Raw genomic sequence first — 10,390 nt, forward strand, 5'->3', positions numbered from 1 at the left:
CTGCAGTTGTCACACTGGCTTCAGAGTTTCTTCCTTGTTCAAACCAAGGCTTTCAAACTAACTCACAACAAACATCCCATGGTTCCTTAAACTAGGATTCAGTTCTTTGAGAGCCATGTCCTCAATTTACGATGCAGTTAGACCATTCAGTTGCTCAGTTAATGCCTGTCCTCTCTCATCCTCTCTCTGGCTGATCGCTTCTGTACCACTATCACTTCTAGTGATATGGTAACGAAAGCCCATTTCTGCAGCTGCACAAATAATGCTGTATTTTTACTGATCTGTCCAACAAATAACTCAGCAACAACAAAATTGCCTATGTTCAGAGCTGCTGAAAATATGTGCATTTGTTAATGCTGTTACCTTCCCTTAAATGGTTTGATCTAGGGCGACATCTGGCTTTATATTCCTCTTACACTAGTGCTATGAGGACTTCCAGCATTCTCAAGTTCTCATAAATTGCTTGGTTAGCACATGAACTTGTTCCTTCTGTCTCATATGCTAATAGCATTGTGCCACTGCATAACTGTTGTGTCATTATTGGAATGCTATTCCTGTGTGGGCTTCACCTGTGCATCACAACTGACAATAGATAAATCTATTTACACAGCAAAAATGCATTTTTCTTTGACAGTCAGCTAAAAAATCAGCAACTTTGCTTCTGAATATATGTTAGTTTGACTGTATATAACGTACATACAATTGATAGCACGTCATTTCAGAGATATTAATTACATAAGCATATATGTGAATGCTGGTACTCTGGTGCTCAATTATATATCTCTTGTAGTTGTTAGTATGTCTCAAATAATATAAATAAAAATCTATTATTTGCTCTTGCTAGATTCTTGACATACTGACAAGAAAATGCTTGGGATTGAATGGCACAGTAGGAGGGACTTCAATATGTCTCAGTAGCTTTGTGAGACCCTGTGACCTTCTTTTAATTAAGCTAGGTATTGTAAAAGCAGGATGGATAGAAATTTTGGTTACATGAAAATAGGACAACTGATAAAATGCTGATACTCAACTGTAACACAGTATTTCATATACCTGTGTAAAATAGCTAAACAGTTCCTTTCTTGTAGTACAGCTCTGCTTGCAATTTGTCTTGTTCTCCTATACTCACTGTTTTTATCATCTTCTTCTTGTACTGTAGAACTTATATAGACAATATGGAACTTCAGTTACCTTGAGAAGTCCAGTTAAATGAATATGTCTGATCTAGTTTCTTCACCAAAATACATGAGAATTTCCAAAGTAAATCCAGGGAAGTCAATGGAATTAGGCTTATGCTGTGGAATTTATGCTATTTTCAGACCTTATGGTGCTGATGAAAATGGTTAGTAATCCCTGCTGAATATTGCTGTCACCAGCAGAACATTACTGCGTCTCCCACTACGTCCTGTTTGTACAAGTGCTCTCTGATCTAGTTTAGAAAAGTTAAACATCATTGAGACATTTTTCCTTAACTGTTTGATGTAACCCAACTGTCCACACAAATGTAGTTGTGAATAAAACTTAAGACAACTTAAGTTGTCTTATTCCTTAATGTTATGAGTTTTTCCCTATCCAGTAAAGTCAGTTCTTTGTCTTAACGGAAAATTGCATGCTCTTTGATTAGAGGTTTGTGATTATTTTGCTTTTAAAAACAGTGTTTTTAAAAGTAAATATAAAGTAGATACATATAACTTAGTAATCTTCACTTTAGTAAAAAAGTCAATATCTAATTAACAGAATATTCACTTTAAGATACAGTGTTGGTTTCATATTTAGAAACTTAATCTAACATTACTGATAAAATATCAAATACAAATCCCTGAATAATATGTGCTTGTCAATCCTAATGGCTGGTTAGCTAAGGAATTTCAGTTTTATCTACAGTACTTTTATGATTCAAGACTGTAAATTAGGAACAATAAAATATCAGATTAAGTAACTACTATTTGTGTTTGCAGTAGAAATATCCTGTATTTATGCTTTAGTAAGGAAAAGAAAAGCAGCGGATAAAGGCAATAAAGGAAGACCTGATTGCTGCCATACATTAGAGTCAATGTTCCTTCTCTTTTTTTGCCTCTGCACTTTATCTGAGATTTTTATTCCATGCCTCAGTTTTTTAATCTAAAGATGATGTTCATAACTGTTCACACATTTCATACCTGCATGTATCTTATGTAGAACAGCATACATTGCACATGGGCTCAGTTTTAAAGCTGAAGATACACTGCAAGTTGCATGAGGCATTCTGATTTGTTCCATACATCATCTGCATGTTGAAACCTGCAAAGTACATCTGCACATTGAAGATCATTGCAGAGACAAAATTGTCATTGTTTGAGATATACTTTGACCAGGGCTAAAGAAAAGGCTTTATATTGCTTGAAAAAAACCAGTGACATAGAGCTGAAGATCACATATTTCTAACAGATTAGTAGATTCATTTACAGTGGCTTCTCCATTATAAATGCTGCTTCCAATTTTTAGGTGGCTTGTATTTTTTTTTAAGCTTTAAAATCTGAAGAGGATGACTACTATATTAATGGTGCCTGGACTATTGACTGGCCAAGAAAGTTTGATGTTGCTGGAACAGCTTTCCATTACAAGAGGCCAACAGATGAACCAGAGTCTTTGGAAGCACTAGGCCCTACTTCAGAAAATCTCATAGTCATGGTAAAGTCATAATTAATATATTTCTGAAATTTGAAATATGTATTTGTGTTCTGAGAAAAGGCAAAGCCACAAATGAAATCAAAACAGGTTGTGTTTTCAAAGAGGGTGCAGCTTGTCTAGCTGGGACTTTGCATGAGTGTTTAAACACTGCTTTCCTGCCTTTCAAAACTGACTGGCAAACATTGTGATGTAGCAGGGATAAAGTCAGAAGAGCAACAGGAAATCTGACAGGAAATGTGTCACCTCTGCTAAATGTGGTCCACTGTAACGGTAGCTGAATTTGTAAATGGGCTATATGTTGTATTTGCATACTGCTGATAAATTGAGGAGTTGAGCTATAGCATGACAGTCCCTGGTCCCTCCCTGATAGTTCTGTAGATGTCAGTGGTTTTAAGCCTGGCCTGAGTGTGACTATATGTTACTCTTACCACAGAAAAAGTGTAATGATTTGAGCCATGTTATAGTGTGCTGCCGTGACATGCATTGCTCTGAACAGATTGTATAAGGCATGAGAATGTAACAGAGTATGCGACCAGGATCCTGATACCATCTCTGACAACAGGCAATAGTGAGCCTGCAGTTCCACTACCATGTTGAGGAAGAATAAGGGGATACTTTCCCAGCATATTTGTCAGGTGCCAGATTTGCAGTTCAGGCATTCCCTGAGCCAGATGGGATATTTATTTTTTTATAGAATAATTGTTGCCTGGATATTCACATGTTACGCAGCGTTTTCAAACATCTGAATTCTCTATTTTTTCTTACATAGCTGTGGATAAGCTAGAGAGTCCATACAGAATGAGCTGTGCAGTTATTTTAGTGCCTTTTCTCATTCACTCAGTGTCACTAATTTGTATTTCTGTAAGTTCTCTGCTCTGTTGTTCTGTGGAGATAGGTAGGTGTGCCTTTGCAAGATGTCACAGAAAGTAGAAATGGATGACAAGTAGCACCAAGATTGTTGCATCTAACATGATATATATTATTAACAACAAAAAATATGTTTGCTAGAGAGTCAAAAGTGGGTTGGACAGGTGATATGTAGTAGTGCAGTTCAACAGTGAGGGTAGGCAAAACCTCGTGGTGATTGTTGCACTTTTGTCTATATATCCTCTACAGTGATGTCTCTGCAGCAAGAGTTTTGATACTCCCTTAAAGGAATCACACAGGTGTGATTCCTCCAAGTTTATGCTGTTGGTGATTGCATTAGGAAAAAACAATGCTCTCAGCAACAATTTGTTGCTGCTACTGCTATTTCTATTACAGTAGTCACTAGAAGTGGTAACAGGGCTTAGGTTCATAACTGCTATGTGGCATGTACTCATAAGATTTCAGTTACAACTGCTGCATGTTTGCACAATAATATCCTTGTTCACCTTTGACCTCCCATAGTTATTAAGCTCTCAAGTCAATTGCATGAAGATAGTAGTTCCATGAAAACTGGCTTTTTAGAACAATTTTGTCAGGAATAAGGAACTGACAGAAGCTATAAAGTTGTGTTAAGGGAGAAAAAAGACAAAGCTCACCTTAGACAATGATACTTTTCTTTTGCATATGTTTTAAAAGTTGGTACAGATTCTTTTGAGAATACCTAAAAGGACTATCTTGGTTTCCTTCATTACGTTTTTCTTTTCCACAGGACATGACACATGCCTAGAATAAATATCACTGTGTTTTCCCTATGCTTGCCTGTTTTAATGGTATAACCAGTTGTTTTCAACTACAGATTCTGCTACAGGAACAAAATTTGGGTATAAGGTATAAATTCAATGTTCCCATCTCTCGCACTGGCAGTGGAGACAATGAAGTTGGCTTTGCATGGAATCATCTGCCTTGGTCAGAATGTTCTGCCACTTGTGCTGGAGGTAAGATACCAGACAGTCAAGCAAGATACACTTCATAATTATCTAGGTGACTAATTGAAAACATTTCTTTCAGGCATGACTCAAACCTTAGTGAACATTTATTTCAATCACAATTTATTTTGTTGCTTTCAAGAATATGTAATGTTCAAATCTCTTTGTCAAATACAGTGTATCTTGGCACAGTGTGATACATCTTCTGAGACTCTCTTGCAGCTGATATGTTTGCTTTTCACAGGAGCTTTGTTGGTAAAGGACATCAAAAGTTTTAAGTAAGGAGATTAAAAACTGTAAGACAAATTAGGCATCTGTCAATACAGGGATGTGTCTTTGTGAGTTTGTTGATATGCTTCACATGATTCTAGTCAGCCCTTCTCTCCTTCAGCCACCAAAGTTTAGGATACATACTCGCAGCTCCTCTGTAGCAGATGATAACAATTGGATGAAACTTGCCAGCCCATAGCAGTGTCTGAGAACTGTTGCCCTTTGGCAGCCATGGGGGATTTGTAGGTTGTCCCATGCGATTCATCATGGGTGGCTTTTGCCCACAATTTACAGTATTCCTAATCCTCCCTCTAGTGGCCACCAAGGCAATTCTTTACCTCTGCTGGGAGAGCAGGACAGTTGGCTTCCTTCAAAGCCAACACCATTGCTGCTGCAAGGACTGGTGAGTAGAAGTGCTGTGTGAACAGTATCTTTCTTCTCTCTGGAGGCTGAATGAATCATCTCCCCAACATACCTCTGTTTCAGAAGATATGGGAGAATCCTTTAGGTCCACCTTCTGAATTTCAGTTTCGACTGCACGGTGCACAGCCCTTGGCAAAAGGAAGACACCATCTTTTTTTTAAAGAGCCTTTGGACCAAATATTTGTAATTTTCTTGTGTTTTTTTTACTGGCGACTGGAGGTATTCATGTGTAGAACCATCGTAGCTCACCTTTCTGCTGGAAACTGCTATGGCTGACACTAGTTGTCTGCAGTTTAAATACAACTGTCTACTTAGCCATATGTAACACACAAAGAATAGCATGAACTCTCTTCTGTGCCACCAGAGAAAGTATTGAAACAAAATAGAGTAAGATGCAAAACTTTCTCCAGTATTTTAGTTGTCCGTTTGTTGGATTCCTGAGTGACAGATTGCTTTTTTTAACTACAGTTTTAGTAGTGGTAAGTGTGGTAGGGAAAAGAACATTTTAAAGAAGTATAAAGAAGGAAAGTACCTAGCTCATAGCAAAAGAAAGTTCCAAGTATCAGAACCTTACGAGTACTGTCAAATCCTATATTTTATGATGGCAATGAGCTAATGATCTTTCAGGAGTCATAGGAAAGCTCCCATTGATTTTTAGGTAGAGACAAGATTTTAGCCATGGATCTTCTATCATTAAGGTCATTGTCAGTTCATGCATTTGCAATATACAATGGAAAACAATTGGCTCTGAAGGAACAGGCACTTGTCTAACAAACCTGTATGTAACTAACTCAGATGGGAAGATTTGTGAATCCCTAAGAACTGCATATATTTATCAATTTTAGACTCATAGTGGGGTGAAGGACATATTTTCTTTGGTAACTTATGGTGGCTAAACCAGGCACTTTTCACTCCTTTCTTTCAGCTTAATAAAAGGATGCGCTGTGGTCACTTATTTTCACTGAGCACTGTGTTCAGGGGGTAAATATTTTACTGCAGCTATAATTCATGTTAAAAACTGCATCTGTTTTCTTCATGTGAGTACCTGCTATTCCCCTCAGTTTATCAAACAGCTTTCACCATATGCCAAAAGAAGACACAATTCTGAGTCGGGGAAAAATAGAAGGGAGAAAAATGTTTTAGAGACAGAGACTTTAACTGGAATATGAAGCATTGAGAAGACTTAGAAATGAAACCACTGCATGTCTTTGTTTATTTCTATTCATTATGGAGTCCGTTATTGGAGTTCTAGTTCCTTGAACTCTGTCTTTAGAAGACATTTTGCTAGATGTTAAAGGATAACAGAATATTAAACAGTCAAAGAATTTTTTACTGAAAGTAAAAAAGAATAATAAACATGTGTAAAGAATATTAGTATGGACTTTTTTAAAATTTTTGAGGTTAAAAAATATGTAGTGACTTAGGGCCAGACTGTGAACAAGGTAAAGAAATCAACATTTTCCTGCCTCTCACTGTAGTTGGTGTAGTTAGCCATGGACTGATCAGGTTTTGATGATATGATTTGTCTTGATCCAGTAAAGCTCTAGAAAAAATTGAACCAGATATACTTTTATATCAAAGTATCGGGTTTATGTCAAATCTGTAGGCAAATCTAAATTCTAACCAACACACTTCTATCCATCTCTGAACATGTCTGTATTTTAATGTTATGCCTTTTTGCCTAGGTGTATATAACACTTAAAAAGCTGTCTTAGAGGGACATGAAATTTTCAAGTATTTAGAAGCCAGGAAATGTCAGAATTAAGGATTAATATGAAATCTTGTTTTCTGTAGCTGTGGTTTTTCTATGAAATAGGCACCAATTGACCAAGGACCATTTTTAGAGGCTGTGTCACAGGCTAGCTCATGTCCACACAACATTAAGTCTAATTAAGGCTCTAATTCACACCGACTGTATCTGCATTACATACCTTTTGACCATGTCTGTGACTCTTAAAACTCAAGTTTTAAGATATTTTTAACATTATTTTTTCAATGGTTTTTCTGTGTTGTGAACTTGAGGATATGTGCTGAATACCACGAAGCAAAGCGCAAAGGCACTGTGGCAATGCAAAGTTTAAATAGTTTTGGTGTATTGTATATTGCTGAAGTATCTGATTTTTTGTGCAGTCTCTTCTCTATAGTGCTTTGGGAGCAATCCACTGTGTTCAGATCTTCCCAGAGCTGTTTGTACTCCTTATCTCAGAGAAGGGTAACTGGAGCAGTCAGGAGCCAAGTAATGAGCTAAAAACAAACTAGAAACAACCTGCAATCTTTGATTAGATGCTAACTGCTCTTTCCCATTAGACTCCTATCTTATGTTCATCTCTGCTGTGCTGGGGAGTCGCATCTGAACAGTCAAAATGCTTTAACTTTTCAAGCAGGACCTCTATTCTAGGGCCTGTATCAGCTTTGCAGAATAGGAATAGCATAGTAAGTGAAATGGTGGGAAGGAGGAGATGTGTTTCCTGCTTATGACAGCTCAGTGCAGTGCCAGAGCTCTGAATTTCATTCCTAACTCCCCTGTGTGGTTCTTATGTGATACTGAGCAATCCTAAGCATACATTACAGTCTTACTTGCTAATTATCAGTTCATTATTATATGAGTACCTCTCTGGAATTTCTGACCTACACAGCATGCAAGGAATTACATCATCACATGTGAAAACTCAGCCAGGCACCTGAAATCAATGGATTCTCCGCAGTAGACATTATACTTCCTCTCTCCCTGTATTCTCCATAGAATCATCTAGGGGATACATTAAACTTAATGAAATGAACAGTTACATGTTTAGATTGTCTCTAAAAACAGAAGAAAATCTTGTATGAGAGGCAACCCTGGCTGTAGGGACCATGACATTGTGGAGTTTGGTACTGAATGAAGAGCAGGACAATGAGCAAAATTACAAGTACAGACTCTGGAAAGCTAACTTTAGCCTCTTTAGGGATATTCTTGGATCCCACGAGAACAGAGTCTGCAGGGAAGAGGGCTCCAAGAAACCTGGCTGCTGTTCAGGGATAACCTCCTCCGGGCTCAAGTACGATGCATCCCAATGAGAATTAAATCAGGCCAAGGGAGCAAGAAATACACAGGAGATGGAAGCAGGGTCAGGCAACTTGGAGTGAACATAGAAAGGTGGTCAGAGAAAGCAGAAATGAGACTAGAAAGGCCAAGGCCCATCTAGAATTATTCTGACCAAGGATATCAAGAATAACAAGAAGGGCTTTTTCCAATACATCAGTAACAAAAGGAAAGCAAAAGGTCATGTGTGCCCATTAGTTAATGGAGAGGAAATCCTGGTAACAGATGACACAGAGATGTCAGAGTTACTGAATGCCTTCTTTGCACTGGAGGATTGAGCCAGAGAATGCCTAAACAAACTCAACATCCACATGTCCAGGAGCTCTGATGGGATGCATCCATGGGTGCTGAGACATCTAGTAGACATCATAGCCAGGCTGCTCATGATCATCTTTGAAAGGTCATAGAGATCAGGAGAGGTGCCTGAGGACAGGAAGCAAGCAATAACAGCTGGTCTTCAAAAAGGGCAGGAAGGAGGACCCGGGAAACTATTATCCCATCAACCTCATCTCAATCCCAGGAAAGGTGATAGAATGCCTCATTCTGGAGGCCTTCTCTGCCCACATGGATGACAAGAAGTTGATCAGGCGTAGTCACCATGGATTCACTAAAGGTAGTCATGTTTGACCAACCTGATTGCCTTCTATGATGAAACTACTGCCTGGATGGATGAAGGGAGAGCAGTGGATATTGTCTACCTCGACTTCAGCAAGGCTTTCAACATTGTCTCACTGCATTCTCACAGGCAAACTCAAGAAGTGTGGGTTGGATGAGTGGACAGTGAGGTGGATTGTGAACTGGCTGAATGGCAGATCACATAGTGTTATGATCAGTGGCACAGAGTCTAGCTGGAGGTCTGTCCTAGTGGTGTCACTCAGGGTTCAATACTGGGCCTGGTATTGTTTAACTTGTTCATCAGTTACTTGGATGAGGGGACAGAGTTTTCTTCTCAGCAAGTTTGCTGAGGACACAAAACTGCAAGTAGCGTCCTCTACCTGAGCTCTGTGCAGCCCTTCAGGGGTACCTCAGCAGGTTGGAGAGATGGGCAGAGAAGAACTGTCTGAAATTCAACAAAGGCTAATGCAAGGTCCTGTACCTGGGGAGGAATTACACTGTGCTGGGGCTGACCTGCTGGAAGGCTGCTCTGTGGAGAAGGATCTGGGAGACTCACTGTGGTCCCTTCCAACCTGATCTATTCTGTGATTTGATGAGAGATTGTAAGCTGTGCATTTAGTAGTGTTACTAATATTAAGGGAGAGAAGCACAAAGTATTCTACAGTATCTCTGTCAGTGAGTATGATGCTCACTGTACAGTGAACCAAGCAGAAGTCAAGTCTCTGAAGTCTAATGTCTATTTTGATATTGTCTTAATTTTTTTTTCTAAAAAGAAGTTCTTCATATTTACCATGTAGTTAAAAAGGTTTGCCTGGTAACAGACAACTGCTTTATTTTCCTGGATTCCTGTACTTACATGTAGGATATTAATATACTTCCATCAATTTTTAATAGCACTGTCATTCTTAGGCTTGGAAATCCAGAATTGCAGCTCTTCTTTTTGTACACTAGAACCAGTATTTTCTATATTGAAAACCTTTGCTTTAAAGTGCAAATGAGCTAGTTCTTCCTTTCTGGGAGTATTATGTAAAACTGAGCTCCATATTAATTAATTTTTTTGCCTGAAAGTTCACTAATAACTCTTCTCCTCTGAGTCAAGATTTTTCAGAAGGAAAGTTTGTTGCTATCTAATATAGGTCTTTATAGCTGCTGGCAGGCTTGGACATGACTACAGTAGCACATTGTCAGAGAATACCAGAATGTACAGTGCAAGTTTATCTATACAGAGAAGTGATGGAGAGGAGAGAACACAAGGGGAATCAGAAAAAAATTGATGACAACAATACGAGATCTTCTTTAAGGACTTGATTATTATTTATTGAGAAAGAACAAGAAAGGGAAAAACAGAATATGTAGAAATAAATAATGAAATAGTAAAATGAGGTCTGGAAAGAGAAAAAGAAAGAGCTACATTAGAAAAGGGTTATATGTATCACTTACAGATCACAGAATGTAGTTTATTTACTCCCCTGCTTCT

At 38.3% G+C, this 10,390-nt stretch overlaps 1 protein-coding gene across 1 annotated transcript in view; it reads left to right on the forward strand.

Annotated features, from left to right (window-relative positions):
* ADAMTS6 (ADAM metallopeptidase with thrombospondin type 1 motif, 6) overlaps positions 1-10,390 on the forward strand; it is a gene marked incomplete at its 5' end in the record, with an annotated part of 60,941 nt that overhangs the window by 31,682 nt on the left and 18,869 nt on the right. The window contains 2 exons of the mRNA XM_009077240.1: positions 2,507-2,670; positions 4,394-4,532. Of these exons, the coding sequence (XP_009075488.1) occupies positions 2,507-2,670; positions 4,394-4,532 (303 nt within the window). The remainder of the gene's footprint in view (positions 1-2,506; positions 2,671-4,393; positions 4,533-10,390) is intronic.

Source organism: Acanthisitta chloris, unplaced genomic scaffold (genome assembly GCF_000695815.1).
Source record: "Acanthisitta chloris isolate BGI_N310 unplaced genomic scaffold, ASM69581v1 scaffold18290, whole genome shotgun sequence".
Lineage (NCBI taxonomy): Eukaryota > Metazoa > Chordata > Aves > Passeriformes > Acanthisittidae > Acanthisitta > Acanthisitta chloris.